Below are 21,745 nucleotides of genomic sequence, written 5' to 3' on the forward strand. Positions count from 1 at the left end.
ACCCCATAAATTCTTCAAGAATCTCCACACAAAGATGTCTTTGTTTTTACCTCAGAAATCACAGAATCATAGAATTGTAGAGTTGGGGTGGTTAAGTCCAGTCAAAGGTGACTATGGGGTTGCAGCGCTCATCTTGCTTTCAGGCCGAGGGAGCTGGTGTTTGTCCACAGACAGCTTTCTGGGTCATGTGGCCAGCATGACTAAACCACTTCTGGTGCAATGGAACACCGTGAAAGAAGCCAGTGCACACGGAAACACCGTTTACCTTCCCGCCACAGCAGTACCTATTTATCTACTTGCACTGGCGTGCTTTCAAACTGCTAGGTTGGCAAGAGCTGGAACAGAGCAATGGGAGCTCACTCCATCATGGGGATTTGAACTGTTGACCTTCTGATCGGCAAGCCCAAGAGGCTTGGTGGTTTAGACCACAGCACCACCTGTGTTGTAGAGTTGGGAGGGACCCCATGGGTCATCTAGACCAGCCCCTGCCCACAGCCATCCCTGGGTGGGCTCAAACCACCAACCTACTGGTCAACAGCCAGACACACTGACCCATTGTGCTAAAAGTTGCAGGATATGCGAGTCCAAAGTTTTGTGTGGAATTTTGTGCAACCTGGAACATCCTATTGCTTCTTCAATAACTATGTAGCCACAAACATGGTTTCCTACTGCAGGTCAGACTTTGGGGCTGCCCATAATGGTGTGTCCTACACTAGCTGGCTGACAGCGAGTCTTCCAAGATCTCAGGCAAAGATTCTCGTGAGGCCTGCTCCCTATAGTCCTTTCAGTGCTGTGGGTTGAATTGGGGACTTTCGGTATGCAAAACATGCACTCAGTCACTGAACGATGGCCCCTCCCCCCCATGAGGATCCAATCTTACCAAGGTCCAGTGCCCTCACCCACATTCACACAGAGAGGGAGGAAATCAAATTATTACAGCTTCTGCTTTTCAGCTGTGCAACCAGTTCAATGGAATAAGACAAACCATTGTGAAAACATCACCCCAGCCTTTGAAAATGCCCACAAATGTTTTCATGAGTTATTAAGCACAGGGGCCTATTGAACGATGATTTTCACTTTATAAAAAAGGTGTTCTCCACAGGAATTTGTTTGAGCCATTTTTCTCTCTCACCATGGCAACTCGGAAGATACCCGAGCCTTTCAGACTAAGACAATGCCTTGCAGTTTATAAAATAATGTTTAGTGCACACTTCACTTCTTTCTGTGTTTTTCTCCCCCTGCTGTAAACTGAATGAAGCATTTTTAAAAGCTCTTTAGCAAAGCAGGATTGGGGAGGGGTGTTGAAATCTATGCAGCAACACAATCTGCTTTAACAGAAGGTGGGGGGAGGGAACACCACGCAACCGACTCTTATAAGCAGACAGGACCAAAACCCTACAAAACCCTAAACAAATTTATTTTTAAAAACAGACAGAAACCTACAGGAAACAAACAAAAATTATTCCACTGCTGCATACACTCCAGTTGCCCCTATTTTCGGTCTCCCTATTTTGCTTTTGGGGGGAGATATCAGGGGTGTCTTAAAATGGTTCATTCCTCATAATTAAAACTCTGTTTGGGGGTAGTGACTGCTCTCCCCTTCCCCCTGTACACCACATTCATATAAATGCATGGATACAAATGATGAGAATGTCAAGTCCACAGATCTCCCTTCTACTTTGACTGTAAGACAGTAGCTCTGACTGCATGGGGTCAGGAACATTATCTGTAAACTCCAGTTACACACTGAGCTAGCTATTATCATGCCCTCATCACCAAATGCAGATTTCTAAGGCTGAACACTTTCAGGAGAGTGTGTGGTAACCATAGTTATGTATGAATGTGCCAGAATTACATAGGTGTGTGCAGGCTGAAAAACTCAGCTTCCTGAGAATTGCATTTTTTAAAAATCTAACCCATAGAGTTACCCATAGAACATGGAGTTGCCTTTATGCCATAAATAATTTTCTAATGTTCTGTTTTCTGATGTTTTAATCTACATTTGATTTTTTACATAGGCTGCATTGAGACATATAGTTGGAAGCAGGCATACATTTCTTAAACAAATAAATGAAGGGATTCCCAGTTGTCAAGGCCCAGGCCTTCAGCTTTTTGAATGATTAGCAGAAGCAAATAACTTATGCAAAGTGATAGAAATGGTATCAATCTGCTTCATTTGTATAAATGGTATAGGCTGCCCAGAAGTTAGCTTTCCTTCTGACTGGATCGTAGCATGTCACACCCATCATCCACACCCATCTCTCTCACACACTGTGTGGCTAAATTGAGAAGGCCTGCAAATTTTAAGGACTATGTCATGGAACAACCACACCATACCATCCAACTTTTTCAGGCCTAAAACATCTTCCAGGCAATGCTCCCGGGCAAGTCATGTGACCTACACTTCACTCTCGCCACAAAAAACCTCTTTCAGGGCAACATCTTGTGCGCCACTAAAAAAGCATTTGGGTGGGTGTGTGTCAAGAGTGCGAGAGATCACAGCACCCAAAATGGCCAACGCAATCTACCACAAAAAACCTCAGCACGTGCTGTTTCTTTCAAGGCACTTGTCAGGTTTGTCACACACCCATATTAACCACACCCAAGGGTCATTACATGTCCTGCACCCCTGGCCTACCTGGTGGCAAGTCAGTATATCAAGTCCATAGTCCAGGGTCAATTCCCCATGTTCAAAGTCCAAAAACGAAGCACAGTTATGTGGAGGTCCAGGAGCCTCCCAGTCAAGGTCCATCAACATGGGCAGTTGAGCAGACACAGTACCTCTGCTCTGCTGCCTTTTTATACTGCAGAATCTGGGCTTGATGAGGCACGTGACCCTTGCCTGTTCCAAGCCTACTCCACCTGAGGAATCACATACCTTCTCCCAGAGCTAGCAAGCCCCACCTGGCCAGCTAGGGAGCTGGGCTGTGGGCCCTTGTCTGCCTCAGCCACCTAGAGCACCCCTTCCACTGTTCCCTACATCTCTGAGCCCACTGTGTTTGTGGAGACCAGAGCCCTTCAGGCTCTGGTGATGGGTCCTGCTGCTCTGGTGATTGGTCTTCCTCCTCTCCATTGTCCTGTCAGTTCATGACATCACAGTGGCCAACATCTACAGGCAACCACTTCTTCCCTTTAGTTAGTTAGTTATTATACACATGAGATACTTCATAAAACAAATCATCTATGTGTCATCCAAAAATACTGAGTGGGCCATTTTAAGCAGCTATCGCACAGTAAGTGGTTTCAGGTTTCCACTTTAATTTACATTCTCAGAGGCGGTGGAGCATTACCCTGTGACTGAGGAAACACCTGCAAGCCTTGAGCCATTCAAAGGTAGCTCACAGGCGCTAGAACAGGCTTCCTCAACCTAGGCCCTCCAGATGTTTTTGGCCTACAACTCCCATGATCCTTAGCTAGCAGGACCAGTGGTCAGGGATCATGGGAATTGTAGTCTCAAAACATCTGGAGGGCCGAGGTTGAAGAAGCCCGCGCTAGAAGAAGAAGAAAAGGTAGAGGTAGTTCTGTGCCAAACACTTCTCCTGGGTTTTTTTACAAGTCCCCATCAATTAATGAGCCAAGAAAATACATTCAAAAATTATCAAATAGAGAATTTTTTGCTGCAATTCTCAGGGCTGGGGTGCAGGGGGCGTTGTTGCATTTGCCTTTGGAGATGGGCAGGGAGTTTGTCCTTTCATTCAACAAATCATCTATCAAGGTGTCGGCATTTTGCAGCCGTCCAGGGTGTCCATACTTTCTGAAAACACCATGACTGCCTTGACTGCGCTTCCTTGTAAGTGTGGAAACCAAGGAGATTTTCTACCATGATCCTGATAGCCGTTCACAGTTACAAAACATATAGATATAGATCATAGGAGCCCACTCCAGGGGGCCAAAGACACTTCAGTCCCCCTAAAATATTTGAGGGGCCAGGGGCCCCCAAAGTTGATAGCCACTGCCATTCAAATGCTGTGTGTACATCATGCCTTGTGATCAATTATGTACGGTGGGGCTTACCTGGGGCCCCCAATACTTTATTCAGGTTGGCACCCATGATATAGCTAGATATATAGATATGAAGAATGTCTGAATCTAGTTGAGTTGGCAGGAAAATAAGAACTATATGACTCTTCTATGAGGCAGCAAGAAGGATTTGACCTTCTCACGGTATGAAGAAATCAGGCTGTGATGAAACTCTTTTGCAAACTCTTTCTTAATCACACTAGAGAGTGACGGAATGTTGAGAACTGAATTTATTCTGTAAAGCAGAAAGTACGTCAATATTAGCTTTGTGGCTATTTTTAAAAGCAAGGTGTTCATAATATGCCTGCAGAGTTTCCATCTTCTGAAGACTGCAAGGCAAGCAGGGTGTGATACAGCCTTGCTATATTCAGGCAACACACACACACTCAGAGAGAAGATGGATTATGCTGTATGAATTTTGGTGACATCGAAAACCTATTCATCTTTGTGGAGATTATTCTCTTTCAGTTTCAGAATGCTGGGATTGCACTTCCGAGCTTTGCTGAAATCAACCTTCCAAAAGTGAAACTAACTTGTGGAATTCTGTAGCAGTGCAGACTGCCACAAGAAGGAAAATGCATAGGAATTTATAGACCTACGTTTTCTGACTTTAGGAAGGCCGCAGCCTCATGTTCTACCAAAATGTGACTTTAACAGGAGAGGATGATCCCAAGGGGCAAGTGGGTTACACATGTTGCCTATACGTTGAAGTGAGTGTCACAAAAACATAATAAAGGCAAGGCTCTGAAATCTGCCGGTGAACAGAGGAGGGAGTTAAAGAGCCCTTTGACTGTGCCTTGCAAGAGAAAGTTGCTGATGTGTAAGTAAAGGGGGCCGTTCGCATCAAAACCTTCATTTGGAGGGGGGGGCATATGGGAAGCATTTAGGGCTAGTTTGACACACACACCCCTGTTGTCGTTTCTGTGCTAGACTCATTAACACAGAACAGGTCAAAACACTTGCTTCAATGTGGATACATTTTGTATGCATTGATCCTACACCCCCACTGAATTCTTCTGTGTCAGCTTTTGTTAGAGCCCACAGAATGTAAAATGTTCTGCATATTATTACTGCTAACTTAGCATACGGCAACTTTTTTAAATGATTCCTCTTGGCACAGCAAATCAGTTTCCAAGAACATCTGCTTTTACTCGGATTGTACATGTTTCCCTGCACAACTATAATATGTTTAACATATATAAAATGCATTCCCATTTCCCCCATTTCCTCAATAGAATAAATTGGAGATATATACATATATATATATATATATATATATAGGCATGTCAACAACATACTGAAAGGGAAACACAAGTCGGTAATTCACCATGGCAGCTTTGTTGATGTTTTCTGCTATTACAATTTATGACTTCAGCACTATCTCCTTATTTGAATTACTGCTTTTGTATGTGTTCATTTCTAGGCTATTTGTTATGCTTTATCACTGCCATATGGTTGTGAAATTTAATGAGTCAATGGGCAAGATTTCCAATCAGAGCATTTAAGAAGGGGGGGATTCAGTTATGGATGCTGTGGGTCTTTCTTTGCCCCTTCTATCTATATTGTATTGTGCTAAGATACTGTGGTATTGGTGGTCAAGCCGCAGGCAGTGATTGGTTGCACTGCCCTAAACGTTATAGAAGGATGCAGCAGGTCAAAGGTCTTTCACCACGCTGATGAGCTAATTAGATCCCAGAGAGGATCAGAGCAAGTAGAAGGACCTTGGAAAGGAAGAGGAAAGCACCTAAAGAGGCAGCAGATCTGGAGAAGGAAAGCAGTCTAGAAAAGGTGGGTTGGCTGGAACAGGATGAGGTCCATGGGGTGAAGTGAGAGAGAGAAAACTGAAGGAAAGAGCCCAAGAAAAGAACTGAAACAGAAAGGCGAAAGGTGAACAGAGAATAACCGCTCACCCAGGCTTCCCTGTGGGTGACATTTGCCACATGGCTCAGCCAGTGTGGGTCCGGGGAGGCTGCTGTCTTCCAGCGCTGCAAGGAGAGGAGATTGTCACCTGCCTCCACCCACCTCCAGCAGCAACAGCCTCTCAGGTGAGGGCAGGCAGGGCTGATCAGTGGCAGGGCTTGGGGGCTGTACCCAGCTCACCCCTGGCCTGGTGCAAACCATCTTCTTGGCTGTTCGTCATTGGATCTTCCACCTACTCACCCAGTCTGCTAGGGGCCCCTTGGGGGGGGGGGGCAATTGGCATATGCACCTTCCTATGGTTTACTTGGCCACTGTATTCAAAGCCAGGAAGGAATTTTCTCCTGTAAGCAAATTGGCCAGCTTGCGGGTTTTCGCTTTCCTCATAGTAACCATCACAACTTTGGTGGATAAGGCATTGAGCTGGATCATGATGGGGGAAATATATTAATTTAAGTAATTATGAGCAATAGGAAGTATAGAGATGCAACAAATTCCCATGATTTCCATTTCCCCAAAGGACAAAGCAGAGATTTGCAGTTCCAGGAAAGCATCCCAAATAGGAGTGTTAAGTAGGCACAGATTTCTGTTCCACCATGAATTCGTTGCATGCAGTGATGTTCTGCTGCGGTTCGGCTTCTGACGAAAACAACATTATTCATCTTACATTATCACCACCCGCACCAGACCCAATTATTTCTGCAAATATTTCTGCCTCAACAACTACTACCAAGAGTTTGGGACAGGTATCTGCAAATGTGCAAATTTTGACAAGCTAACATATTTGGAATTACAGTGGTACCTCAGGTTACGTACACTTCAGGTTACACACGCTTCAGGTTACAGACTCCGCTAACCCAGAAATAGTGCTTCAGGTTAAGTACTTTGCTTCAGGATGAGAACAGAAATTGTGCTCCGGCAGCTCAGCGCAGCGGCAGCAGGAGGCCCCATTAGCTAAAGTGGTGCTTCAGGTTAAGAACAGTTTCAGGTTAAGTACGGACCTCCAGAACGAATTAAGTACTTAACCCGAGGTACCACTGTATCTTATAGCTTTGCTTGCCATGGTCCTCCCCCATTTTATATTCATAACAGCCCTGTGAGTTAGGTTAGGCTGAAGGAGACTGGGTGGACAAAGCTTCATGGCTGAGTGGGGATTAGAACCTTATCTCCAGATCCTAAACCGATACTCTAACCACTATACCACACTGTGGTCTGCCACTCACATTGAAAAAGTAGACCAGGCATGGCAGAAATTTGAAATTCTCTCAGCACCACAGATACACACGCGCTTCCGGGTTTCTCTCCCCACCCCCAGTTTACATACCTATGGATTCTGCACACATACAGAATCATATATTAAAAACATAAGGTGCTTGGAAATGCTTGGGGGAAAGATCCTTTCATCCACATCGCTCAGTCATGGCAAAGCGGAACATAGAGCCTTGAACCTTCCAAGTTGGTAATTTTCCAGCTGGTTAGCTACCCTTCACACATCCCAGTAATAAGGATAATGCTTGTAGTTTGGCCGCCTCTCCTTTCGGTCTGTAAGTGAATTCCAGGGATTTGCAAAGGATCATTATTGCTGTAGCAGATTCACAAACATCGCAAAATTATGCATGCTGTAAATCCCTGACAGAAACCATTTTGCATTAAGCTAGTATTATTCCAAAATTCTCATTAAAATGTAAGTACATAGAAAGTGTCATATAATGATCTTGCTACATGCTTAAATAAGGGCAGGGTATGTAAGGTTAATCTTGTGTTTTTGTGTGATGTCTGGATTTTTCAGAGATAATGAGAATATATTTTTTTCCTCCTGCTAAACTTTAAAGTGGATTTTTAATAGCTCCCTGAAATGCTAGAAATGACAGTGTTGGCTAATGAAGTCATCTGTTTATCTAAAAGACAGACAGCTAGACAGATCACTCTTCACACTTAACAGACTGGCATCTTCTATTCTTTGTTAAGAGATTTCACCTCTTTTGGATGGAAGAGCATCCATATCTTTGTTCATTCCAGCTCTCGTCACAGACACCACTCACTTGCATCTCATTTTATTTCTACAGCGGACATTTAATGCTAGCCAAAAAATGGAAAGCCACTTTCTAAACTACTCTTTGTTTAAAACATAATGGACTAAGGTGGAAGAAAGAACAGCTTCTAAGTACAATTCCAAACCATGTTTTTTATACCCAAAGATTAAAGGCAGTGCAGCGATGGCCAAGTTTCTTGACTGAACTGATGCCTACTGGCAGTTTATCTAAGGCTGCAATTCTGTATACATTTACCTGGAAGTAATCCCCATTGGACTTTGAATTGACATGCATAGGATTGCACTGTTCATCCTACTGATTTTTGCAAAAATCAATAGGTTTAACACTCCAAGCCTTGCCTTCAGGGGAACATTGTGATAAAATAAGGGTTTGTACAGAACTTTGTACACAAAAAGTTCTATAGGAAAGTCAAGTGAAATGTAGTCCATTCCCTCCTCTCCTCCAAAGGTTTGTCTTGGACAGAGGTGCCAAGTTACATCCAAAATTGAGGGTGTGTGGCCGTTGCTACAGTTCTGCATGTTATACAGTTTTTAACACCACCAGAATAGAACTAGGGGCGAAACAGTGGTAACTCTTTAACAAGTTAGGAAATCAATTAGCCTCTTCAGTGTAAAACATTAATAGTGTAAGTGATCAAGGGCAATAATGCTTAAAGATGGCTCAGTAAACCAACTGGATTATCCCACATTTCCATGAAATGAATTGGTGCAAATGGGTGCACCCAGGAGGAAAAACGTAAAGGATTAGCAGCTGAACGGAGCATTAGGACAGAATTGGAGAGATCAGTATTCATTATCTAGGTTTCCATATAACATTCAGATTGCAGCAGATGTTGAAACAACGTAATCTGAGACAAACGAGCCTGAAGACATTGTTAAATGCTAGTGAGATGGGGTTTTTAAAATATATTATAATAAATCCAAAAATTTACAGTTGCTCATTCAAACCACACATTTAACAGGGAAATCCATTGCAACAGCTAGTTCTGGCACAAGCCCTTGAAATACAAGCAAACAGGTTGGATCTCAATAGCATGGGAAGTTCAAGGTAAAGAGAATCATCTGAAGCCCATGAAGGGGTGCAAATTTCTGTCCTTATTTCAACTAGGGATAGAGGAGAATTTTGTTCAGTCTGCACCACAGACCTAATGTGCAGCTCCTGGACTTATGAGCAGATCGGAACAGATTTAACCATCAGATTGTGTACTTCTCCAAATTTTGTGATCCAGTTTAATAAAAAAGGTACAAAAATGCACATTTGGGGGTTACAAAAGTGTATGCTTTGTGTAGAAATGCATAGAAAAGCATGCATTGTTGCTGATGGATGCTAGAACCCACTGCCAATTAATAACTACAGACTTCAGCAACTTCAACACTTGAAATTGGTTTTGCAAGCACTGTTCAAAGGTACCCAGAGTTAAGCTGTGGTGCAGAGATAATGCTGTATCAGGATAATGAATGAAAAAAGGGAGAGTTGTTTGCAAGGCGGAGGTGGAAGCCCCAAGGTGTGGGTCTCTAACCACAGCTAGAAGAGCAGAAAATATTATGTATCCATGAAACCCAAATCTTGCATATATAGTGAATTCTATAACAGAAATATGAGGTTGAGATCACAACAGTATTATGTGCTATGAAACGTGTGTAACTTTGATCTCAACAAAAGATATTGTAGACACAATCAGTTTCACAGTGGCCCGACATCATCCTTAAAAATGGGGCTTCTGTATTCAGGTGATTGACCAATTGCAGAATGCTTCTTTTGGTTCATCTATGACTTGATTTTCAAAACTGATGCTATCAGTGCAAACCCATGGTTTTAGCATCTCTCTGCCCAGCTATGCTCCTAAGCACATACTTAAACGCTACTGTTAAATTAATCAATATTAAATCAGCAAACTCACTTCGTTCTCAAGTAGACATTATTGTAGCAATCTTGTTTTGCTTCAGGTTTCTTGTTCATCACACCAAGTTATTGTCATCATAAAAGCAACAACATTTACTCTGTATGATTGAGAATGGCTATTTCAGTGGAACAGAACTAACATGCTCATGATGAGCTAAATAAAAAGAGTATAGAACCTAATCAAAAGAAGCATTAAAATCCATTTATGTGGTAATCACTTTTACCTTCAGAGAACATCACTGCTACTCTGCACAGGGATTTTGATTTACATTTGATTTACCAAAAACGAATATGAATCCATAATCAGTATGAAAACAGACTAAAGTTCAGCTTTCTTTACTAGATACTTTCCATACAGCAAAGTGTGAGAAAGGGTCAGAACTGGCCAGTTATTTCTTGCTTCAAATATTTTTGTAATGAGCTATTGGTTTTCCATCAGTCTCAATCTGTTGTCTTCCGTCATATATCAAATTTGTTAATTTAGAAACCAATGCGATGTTATAATTCTGTTTCTGTTGTTATTTGACCAAGGCACTGTTGGCATGTTACCGTAATAGTGTGTTACACACACACACACACACACACACACACACATTCCCAAAGCATAGTTGATAGACTTGAAATCATTCTGTCCACATTAGTGAAAGTGCTGCAACAGATGCTAAAAACCTGTTTGCTACCCATGCCAGTGCAAACTGTGGTATTTAAAAAATTCAGAAACCACACTGGCAACACACATCACCAAAACTTCCATATGTTACCAAAACACAATTTTCAATCTAGTGGGCGGGTATTTTTCAGCAAAAAGCACAGCACTAACACTACAGGTGATTAAATTGGTCCGAAGACTAAAGTCCTATTCTCCAGCAACATGTGATGACTATATTGACAGCAATCAGTTAAATTAGAAAGAATCCTGAATTTCATTTCTTCACGATTTTTATTCCAGGTTGCCCAGCAATTACAGCCTTATTTGCATGTTCAAATAAAAGCTGGGGGAAGAAATTATGGGAGGAAGACCACATGTTCCTGACCCTACCAGCTCCATCCTTGATTTTCATACATTGAGAGAGGCAGTCTGAAGGGTGATGCTTTGAATGTTTGGCAGAACACAGAATCTCCCTACAGGTCTAAAGCCTCAATATGTGAAGGTTGGGGTGGAGCAGGCAGGTTTGTTGGCAGGAGTGGTGCATACACCATGTGCCCCCTCTACACTTCATCCCCTCATGTATGCTTTGAACACCTGAATAAACCTACAATCACACTAGCATGTGTTTCATATTCAGAGCCAGCGTGTCCATCGGGTACCAGATGCTAGGAGATGAATCACAGGAAATGACCACTGAAATTGGGTGAGCTTCCATCAGGGCTGCCAATCATTTGGGGCCTGAAAGCACATTTAAAACTGGAGAAGCTGCCATAAGCACCCCACACATCCATGCGCAACCACACTCATGCACAGACACTCCGTTTTAACATCACCACCAGTTCAACTTGAAAAGTGTGTGCTTTGCCACACTGGAGCCTGCTGTGGGTTTGTGGCTGTTTGTGTTCACTTTGATTTGCACAGTCCACAGGATGTTACCCTTCAAATCAGTGGTGTTATGTCCTTTTCTGGTTCCCAGGGTATGTGTGCGCATGCTGGGCAGGGGTGGGGCGCGGAGGGTCAACAGAAGCCACAGTGCCAGGCCAACCCTCATACCAAATATATGCGCACAGGGCACAGAGGGTTCACAGAACCCACACATCATCTCAGCCTTAGCCCCTGGAGCCATGATGCATCCCTGCCACCCATCCAGGGAGGAGTGGCTGGCTGACGCAGCCCTTGGCAGGGAAATCCCCCCTTACACTGGCCATGCGGCCATTCAGCAAGGGGGCTGGGGATGCGGTGGTGAGGCCAGGGCCAAGAGATCCCCCGGCAACGGGCAGGATGGAACAGGGATCCGTGTTGAGGGGTGCTTGGCTCACCACCACCCCTAAAAATCGTGCGTCCGAGGCTATGGCTGTCCTGGCTCACACGCGCCCAGCTACAACCTGAGAGAATATAGGCTTGGCTTGTTGGTATTGATTTGCCGAGTGTATGCAATGAGCAGTGTCTCCTTCCCACAGAACAAAACAAGAATGCAGATTTCTATCCTTCATCGTGCAGGAAATCAGGAAGCACAAGAACAGCCTAAGCTGGATTGGGCTACCCGTCTATTGAGCCCAGCACTTAGTCTGTGGCTAAACAGATGCCCCTGGGAATCTCACAAAATTGGACATGAAGGTGTATGTTGCTTCCTTCCTTCCCGGTAGTTGGTAACCTGAGGTAAGCATTTAGAAGCAATCTCAAGATGGAGGTTCCACTTAGCCACTATAGCTAATGGCCATTGTGAGGCCTATAGTACATGAATTTGTCTAGCCCTGTTTGGATGGTGTGTTTAAATATTAATAATACAAGAGATAACAGTACAGAGAGTAGCACAAACATGTATCTAAATCTAGAATGTCCCACGTCCTCCTGAGGTCCAGCTATAGCAAATGAAGTATGTGCCTTTAGGCTTTACAGTTGGTTCAGGATTGCAATCGATGAGCAGGAGGCAGAATTTTGAGAGCACTGCAGTAAGGAACTCCAAACAGCAGTTGGCAGCAGAAAAGCAGCAGCTGCAACTGGAGACAATTCTAGCAGGTGGCAGCAGCGCCCAACCAATAGGAATTGCTAAGCCAGGCCTTACATAAACCTCAATTTTCCCTCCTAGGTGGCTTTCGGCAAGTAGTAATTCAACCCATAGGAATTCAGCCCATAAAGTTGAGCCATTCCCTATCTAAAGTATTCTACAGGATACTAATTCCGCTCTTCAGTGTTCTTACCCGTTCGCAAAGAGAAACTCATTTCCATGCCAAATCTGTGCACACCAGAGGCCTTTTAAGTTCAAGGTGAACCAGTTTCCAACAGCACCCTTAATGAGGGTAGCTGGCTGATGAGAAGGCACAAGTGGCAATGCAATGCCATGAAGCTGATGCTGAGCCTTTCTAATACCAAATCATTGCTTCTCCAGGAAGCTTCCACTTCCTTCTGTCTCAGAGCTGAACTGCATGATCAGCAGACGTATGCGGTGAAGTTCCAGCACTACTATGCAACTGCAGAGTGCGAAAATCATTTGATTGAATACTCACCCTGCATACTCTCCAAGAGTACCCATATTTCACAAAAAGTAAGCATTATGAGGCCTCTGAATTCTTCTTCTTGCTGAAACAGGGCACTAATAATCAAAAGGAAAATAGGCAGTATAATGAACTTTCGGTGACCCTTTCTGTGACTCTATTTTCAATGCATTAACATGAATTATTAACAATTTGTTGGCCTTTCACTTTCTTCCAACAAATCAATGCCCATTATGTGAACATTCTCCTTCAACTACAGCTCTCTGCTTCCTAAAAAATGGAACTGTTGTGCCTGCAATACTGATATTAATATACATCTATCACACACACACACACACTTCAAAAACATACCGTACCATAGGCACACCAAGTAGGGGGCGGGCAGACCCAAAAAATAATAATTCAGTGAAGCAGCTGGGCCCTCTCAAAGTTTTGTGGTGGCCATGCATGCATGCCACAGGGTGTGTTCACATCACACACACAGGTTGGGGGCATTCACACGGCATGTCAGCATGCCCCATGGCAAATGTGAGTGATGTCATGGCATGCACGAGTGATGGTGCAAGCATGCTGCAGGGCATGCTGACATTATGTTCACAGGCTTTATTGCATGCTGACACCATGCGCACACGCCACAGGGCATGCGTGCATGAAGTATTGACATTGCACGGCCATGGCCCCCTCAGTCATGGGGGCAAGGCAGTGCACACGCCTTAACAATAGCTTTTGGTTATACCGGGTGGTGCTGTGGGTTAAACCACAGAGCCTAGGACTTGCTGATCAGAAGGTTGGCGGTTCAAATCCCCACGACAGAGTGAGCTCTCGTTGCTTGGTCCCTGCTCCTGCCAACTTAGCAGTTCGAAAGCACGTCAAAGTGCAAGTAGATAAATAGGTACCGCTCCAGCGGGAAGGTAAACGGTGTTTCCATGCACTGCTCTGGTTCCCCAGAAGTGGCTTAGTCATGCTGGCCACATGACCTGGAAGCTGTATGCCGGCTCCCTCAGCCAATAAAGCAAGATGAGCGTCGCAACCCCAGAGTCGGTCACGACTGGACCTAATGGTCAGGGGTCCCTTTACCTTTTTATACCATGTTACCATAGCTACTTCACCAGAAGTTGGTTGAGAGGGCTTTTCCACCCCAGCATAACCTTCCACCTTGTGCCTCATCAACCTAGATTAGCCATGGTCATGGCAATCTCTGGTGAGTACCAAGGTGGGATTGATAACAGGGCCCTGAGCCAACCAAACACCCACTGATGAAGCCTTCAAAAAAACAGATCACTGCATGGTATTGGTTTTTGCACATTGAGACCCCTAGGCCTGCCCCCGTGATGAATAAAGACACTAGGATACAGCATATTAGGTTAATGGTTAATGGGCAAAGTTGTTGAGCTTTTTTGGGGGGGGCACGCAACTCTCTCCCATGCCGCTGCAAGTGGAGGGAGGAATGCAATCCCCACAGAGGCTTGGGAGAGAAGCTTTGCACCTCGTGTTAGCAGCATGTGTGCGCTGGGTGGGCCTCTCAACAGCTCGCCAATCCCAGGCGTGCAGGAGGGCGGAGCTGGCTGGCTGCCTCAGCGCCCGCAGAAAAGCCTGCAGCGCTCCAACAGGCTCTGCTCTGCTCGGCAGTGGCTGTTGGCTGGCCTGGCTGGCCTGGCTCTTCAATCCCCGGACTCCAAATCTCAGCCCCGGATTCTCGGCCTGGCGCCCCTGAGAGCCCGGCACCTGGGTGCCCCGCACCCCTACCGCCTATGGGTAAGCCGGCCCTGGATACACACTGAGTAAAATAGAAATGCATTCATTTAGACAATGACCCCGGAATGCTTCTCCTTCATAGAGTGCTACTAAATAATCTTCAGAAAGAAATGTAGTAGTAGTAATACAGAACAAACATGCAGCTGTTTCTTCTGTCTAGCTTTCTTTTTTTCTTTCTACGAAGCACTGGTAATATTAGCAATAAAATTGATAATTGTTGTCTGCCCATTACGGTCTAAATTGGATTTGACACAAAGTGACTCATACTTAGTTACTACCATCAGCAAATTCTAGCCAACAAAGGTTTACAGTCCTTTATCTTAATAATGTTACTGCAACCAATATAGCCAGAGGGGGCCTATTTATCATAATCTAAATCTCATAAGATAAAATGAAAGCCTATATGGGAATAGAAAAACTGTATCAGTGCGAAACAGGATGCTATTAATGAACACTGGTGAAGAACTGAGTGCTTCTGCCATCGCTCACACTGCAATCCATGGCAACAAATGCCCACTTGCACAGAGAAACTAATCTATAAAATCTCTTTGAAGCCATGAAATCTTAAAAACGGGCTTGCAGCACTGCTACACAGCTAGCACATTCCTAGCGATAAAATGCAGTGAGGTTTGAGAGCAGTATTCAACTAAGTTGTACTCGAAGTAGGCCCACTGAAATTAATGGACCTAACTTAGTCTACTCTGAGCAAAATTTGGTTGAATAATTCCCTTGTAGTGTAAAAAAAAAAAAAAAAGACTAAGGGACTAAGGAATAAGAAAACTGCTCATATTACAATCGCAATTCTCCTTTTTATTCATTTATCAGTTTCCCCACAAAATGCTTCCTCTTAGTATTAATGGCATCATCCCCTTAGGGCGGGGGTGGTGGGAGTAACCTAGTCTATTCTATAAGCTATCAGTAGGGCACCAAGTTTGACAGCCAGCCAGTTTGTGACTTCATAAACCACTAAAGGGAAGTCTGAGCACTCAAAAATAACAGCAAGAGAATTTCCCTAATTTCTTTTAAGCTTCTTGTTTTATAATGAGTAGGGCAGAGTTTAAGAAGCCAGAAATCATTGGTGCACGGTCATTTAACTTCCTTTTCATCATATCCGAGTTGTTACTTCATCAGAGAGTAGTTACCGTGCCTGACATTCCTCCAATGACCACATAGGTATTGGTACATTTCTTGACATTGAGTCAAGTCAGAACATTGAACAGAGTGACTTCACAATGTATGTGAACCCATTAACCCAACATTGAGCAAGAACCGGCACTAAAGCATTTTCATGTTGCGTGACTGAAGACAAGACACTCCGATTAATAATTTCAGAAACAACCTAAGTATCTTGGGATAGATCAACAAAACACTTACTGAGACCAAAGCTCATAATAAGTCAATTAGAACTCAAGCCTGGAAAATGTACCCTGCTACAAGGCAGTCATGTGCTAAGTTCAGTTGAAAACATACAGTACACACGACAAGAGTGGTTTGTAAGCTAAAGTAGGTTATTATTAAACCAGCCACTTGGCTCAGATAGTGGACTTGGAAATCATCAACCCATTCACAGAACTGCCATGTCAAGATAATTTATACTTTATTGGGTCAAATCACACCTGTTCTCTCATTTCATTACATCAGTTCTTCTGATGCTTAAACTATAAAGATACCACTCCATTATGTGACCTATTTATTCATTTCCAGTTTTCAACCCTGTTCATGTTTCCACCCAATGGGCTCACAAAATGGCTTTCAGCAAAAAAGACAGACCTTGGCAACGTCCCCTTTCCTGTAGGCCTGACAAAATCAACAGGTCTTGACTTGTTTCCTTCATGAAAGGAATTAGCATAATCCTAACTTGGTCTTGTGAGCCAAACATTGTTCATTTCTATCTCCTAAACATCCTTTGTTCCAATCACATAGGTAAGAAGGAACCCACATAGCACAGAAGCTGTGAGTGTGTGGAAATGATGCTCTTTACACACACAAACACATTGGTACCTCTGTTAGGGTGCCACACAGAGAGGCATGCACACACAAAGTAGGGTGTCAGGATGCACCCTATCGACCAAACTAAAGAGCACATTTTGTCCTGACATCGATTGTGCCCTTTTCCTCCATGAGTGAATGGTAGATGTTTACATATATGGGAGAAAAGAAGGAATTTACTCTGAAACACAATTGACTTGGGGACTCGCCCTACCTCTGTTGACCCTCAGAGTCTTGGGGGAAATCCGATTTGCCCTGTTCATATCTACTTTGCAACAACCACAGTGAATTCATTTTATCAGTCAGAACCTGTTCTTTTTAAAATCGATAGAATATCCAATACAGACTATAATAATGTGACCATTAATGGAAGATATTGAGAATTCAGACCACTTCTACATGCATTCCCTAACCCTTTTGACCTGCAAAGCCCCTTCCTGGGACCCAGCTCATGGGCAATAATACTAGGCTAAGAAGAAGAAACGGGTTTATTTATTTTTGTTGTGTGATTTCCTGAAAACATATGAGCACGTTCTTTTGTGTGCAGTGAAGAAAAAGCAGGGGCTTTGGGACTGTAGATGATTTGTGGATCAATCCTTCTTCTGTGTTGTTTTGATTCTGTTCCATGTCCCTGGAAAGTTGTGTCTACAGCTATATTTTGGTGTTTTGGAGTCTGTTATCTATGCTCAATTCAGACATACACCATTAATGCACTGAAACGGAACCACTGGCTTTAGCTAAAATCTAAAAATATGCATCTGAAGGCAAGCCTTAGTTAAGAAAACCCCCAGCTGCTCTCCTATGCTACCCATAGGTGTCACTAATCTTTATTGTTGAAAACAACCGCAAAGGAGCAGGCAATTCCAGACCAATGGCTTGCCTGTTTGCTTTCCCCAGTTTCCTTTGGCATCCTAGCCATAGGTCATCAGTTCAACAGCAATGTTAAGCTGCATCTGCCTTGTTAAAACAGAGGATCAGCAAGGTTCCCACAATAGCTCATGTCTCTGTGTTAACCGCTGGCAAATAAGCTTCCCTTCCAAACAGCTTTGATTAATTAGGAGCAGGCTTTGCAAAGGCTCTTATTAGAAAGTTTCCTTTCAGCGCTGTGAAAAACTAAGAGGCACTCGAAGTGACTTGATAAACTTAGCACTGAGCTGTACAGAAGAATCTGCATTATAAAGAGGGCAATGGGACATACTTGCGAAGGATTGGTGAGAGGTCAGACAGACGATGCAGAGTGCAAGAGGGAATAATAGTTGTTCAACAACTCCTCATAAAATTGTCCTAGTAAATTAACTGTTCACGTGAGTAAAAGGCTAAAAGCCCATTTTTACACATGCAAAGCAGTCACTAATTTCCCCCCCTTGTGACCATTCCAAAGTTTGCAATTAAGAAATGCCAATGTAAATGGAGCTGTACCCTCACCAGACATCATTATTGGTCACTGTGGCCTGTAACTACATATATTTTATTTGTTTTTATTACACCTATATGCCACTTTTCCTCCAAGGAGCTCAAGGTGGTGTATATGGTTCTCCCACTATTCATTTTATTCTCACTGGGTAGGCTAGGCTGAGAGGCAAGAACTGGTCCAAGGTCACTCAGTGGTTTTCATGGCTGAGTGGGGGTTTGAACCCTGGTCTCTCAGGTCCTAGCCCAAGACTTTAGATACTACACCACACTGGCTTTCACAACCCAGTTCAGGCTAACTTTATCTATTTGATACCTTGCTCCAGAGACATTAACATGGAGAGAGAGAAAAGCAATTACAGTGGTACCTCGGGTTAAGAACTTAATTCGTTCTGGAGGTTCGTTCTTAACCTCAAACTGTTCTTAACCTGAAGTACCACTTTAGCTAATGGGGCCTCCCGCTGCCGCTGTGCGATTTCTGTTCTTATCCTGAAGCAAAGTTCTTAACCCGAGGTACTATTTCTGGGTTAGCGGAGTCTGTAACCTGAAGCGTCTGTAACCTGAAGCATCTGTAACCCAAGGTACCACTGTAGTTAATATTTGTGGGACTAGATACAACATTCCTGGCTGCGTTACCTAAAATAACCTCAAAAGGAAGATGAGGAGTAGTTTTCCACACCCCTTCTGAGCTTCCCTTCCCATGAGCTCATCTGCATGTAAAAGGTCTCAGGTGTAATCTTCAGTATCTTCAGGTAAGGCTGAGAAAGATTTCTGCCAATTACAGCAGACCTTACTGAGAGCCAAATTCACCAAACAGAATTATGCTAGATATCTGCCATCCCAGATGTAGTAATGGTTTCTTAAATCTACCGACTATGGCAGTTGGTCAAGTGTCAGGACGTCCTGCCACCTGTGTGATCCACTTTCACCTCCTTCTCGGGCTCCTTGCCCCCCCCTTCATTCTTTCCTTTTCCATTTGAGAATCTTCTGCTTCCTCCTAGCAGCACAAATGCTCCATTCGTTCAATGGAAAAGCCAGTCCTCTGGAAGCAGTGGAAGCTTGTCAGTCACTGAAAAGCAAGTCATTGGCGGGGAGGGGGTGGAAACAGAGAAGCGAAATGTGGAAAGTCTTATTTAGAAGAATCCGTAACTTCGACAAACAAGCTCTCTGCAGCATTGCAGCAAATGTCACATGAGAAAGCCGGCATGAACACAGAGGGGAAGTTCTAAAGAGCACTTCACATTGTTACTGTTGCTAGGGAAACCACTCCCTTGGTATCCAAAGTGTTCACTAGATCTGACTCACTTCTCTCTATCTCAGCACAAGTCTCAGGGAGTGGGGTTGAGCATACAACAACAACAACAAAAGAAATTGCCTGATATTGCGAATAAAATATTCGACACATATTTGACTGTCAAACCATATATTCTTGGGCCTTCCCTTGTACATCTAGGTGTCAGAGTTTGAAGTGTCAGAGTGAGTATCACAGTCATCATGGGAATGCCGCTGAAACGGTCTTCCCATAGTGGCATATCCTTCACAAATATAAAAAGCTATCGAGCATTGTGTAGGGATTGGCCATCACAAATCGACTCCACATTTCTGGCTGCTGGCAAGTGCTTCTAAATGTTACAGACCAGGCAGGGATCGCTTGATATGGGAAGCTATTTTCAGCACCATTCCCATGGCAACTCTGAAGTGTACACCAGCATATTGCAAATATGAAGACAGATTTATATATAAAAAAAATATACAAAAAAACACAACCATGTGAATTGAAATTGCTAGGCAATACTGAGTGAAAACTGGAGTGCGTAGCTACTGACATGTAAAAAAAAAGAGAGATACAGAGAGGAACGAAGCAAACATGCAAGAGTGTGAACTTACTGTTCACATAGTTCAGACATTAAAGTTACCAGTATTATATGGCAGGGCACAGGAACAAGCTAGGGATTGTACACCTGCCCCCCCCCCCAAGCATAACCTTTTCACAATAGATGGGCTTTCTTGTGTAGGCACTTGCACATGGAAGGATCATGTGCGACATGGGACAGTGTGCAGATCTTCACTCCTGTGCGCTGTTGCATGTGGAATCTTTGAGTTGATTGCATGTCCTGAGAAGTTCAGCTCTTTATCTTAAAGCAGGCATAGGAAAACTCGGCCCTTCAGATGTTTTGGGACTCCCATCATCCCTAGCTAACAAGACCAATGGTCAGGGATGATGGGAATTGTAGTCTCAAAACATCTGGAGGGCCGAGTTGGCCTATGCCTGTCTTAAAGCTCTACCATATGTAGTTCCTCAGTATCAGAGAAGGCTTTTGGGATATGTGCTTATATATTTTAAAAACCATTAACTATCTACTCCCAACAGTACACAAGGCATATATAAGGCTGTATTGTGCATCATTAATTTTATGTTTGGACCAAGGCAGAGGCAACACTGCTGTAATTACCTCTTTCAAGCTAATTATGCCTGTCAATGCACATCCCTACAAAAACCCAGAAATGTATTGTGAAATCTTTTGATAGGAAAATACATCTAAAGAGTCATTGTAAGGTTGCAGTTCATGCCTCCTGTGGCCATCACAGATTGCCATTAACACCACATTGTGGCAGAGGTTATTATCATATGCTCATAAATATCTACTTTCTGGAGGAATGTGCTTTAAAAGTTACACACTAGGCTCATGATCTGGGAAGTGGGCCCTAGGGGTGGGGTCACAAGCCCTGGGACTCTTCAAGTACCTGAACCTATAAAACTGCCTTAGAATCATAGAATCATAGAGTTGGAAGAGACCACAAGGGCCATCGAGTCCAACCCTCTGCCAAGCAGGAAACACCATCAGAGCACTCCTGACATATGGTTGCCAAGCCTCTGCTTAAAGACCTCCAAAGAAGGAGACTCCACCACACTCCTTGGCAGCAAATTCCACTGTCGAACAGCTCTTACTGTCAGGAAGTTCTTCCTAATGTTTAGGTGGAATCTTCTTTCTTGTAGTTTGGGTCCATTGCTGCTTCTCTGGAGCAGCAGAAAACAACCTTTCTCCCTCCTCTATGTGACATCCTTTTATATATTTGAAGATGGCTATCATATCACCCCTTAACCTCCTCTTCTCCAGGCTAAACATGCCCAGCTCCCTTAGCCGTTCCTCATAAGGCATCATTTCCAGGCCTTTGACCATTTTGGTTGCCCTCCTCTGGACACGTTCCAGTTTGTCAGTGTCCTTCTTGAACTGTGGTGCCCAGAACTGGACACAGTACTCCAGGTGAGGTCTGACCAGGATGCTATACTCCTATTGATGCAGCCCAGAATTGCATTGGCTTTTTTAGCTGCCGCGTCACACTGTTGGCTCATGTCAAGTTTGTGGTCAACCAAGACTCCTAGATCCTTTTCACATGAACTGCTCTCAAGCCAGGTGTCACCCATCTTGTATTTGTGCCTCTCATTTTTTTTGCCCAAGTGCAATACTTTACATTTCTCCCTGTTAAAGTTCATCTTACTTTAGGCTCATCAACTGCAGTTAAGGATGGGTGAGCAACCTGGTGCTCACCCA

General features: G+C 43.7%; 1 protein-coding gene across 6 annotated transcripts in view; it reads right to left on the reverse strand.

Moving 5' to 3' along the window:
* The window catches only part of LOC310677502 (uncharacterized protein), a 210,839-nt gene that overhangs the window by 134,964 nt on the left and 54,130 nt on the right, over nt 1-21,745 (reverse strand). For 3 of the 6 annotated variants that reach the window (XR_014511197.1, XR_014511198.1, XR_014511199.1), the window contains exon 1: nt 2,639-3,024. The exons of 2 other annotated variants lie outside the window; for them this stretch is intronic. Coding sequence is in view for 1 of the 4 variants with exons in the window: in XM_083440658.1 (XP_083296784.1) it covers nt 13,050-13,075 (26 nt within the window). In the remaining 3 variants the exon portion in view is untranslated. Of the gene's footprint in view, nt 1-2,638; nt 3,025-13,049; nt 13,136-18,870; nt 19,391-21,745 lie in introns of those variants that run through there. One more of the 6 variants, XM_083440658.1, reaches the window with a different exon arrangement.

Source organism: Podarcis tiliguerta, assembly GCF_965153285.1.
Source record: "Podarcis tiliguerta genome assembly, chromosome: 5".
Classification (NCBI taxonomy): domain Eukaryota; kingdom Metazoa; phylum Chordata; class Lepidosauria; order Squamata; family Lacertidae; genus Podarcis; species Podarcis tiliguerta.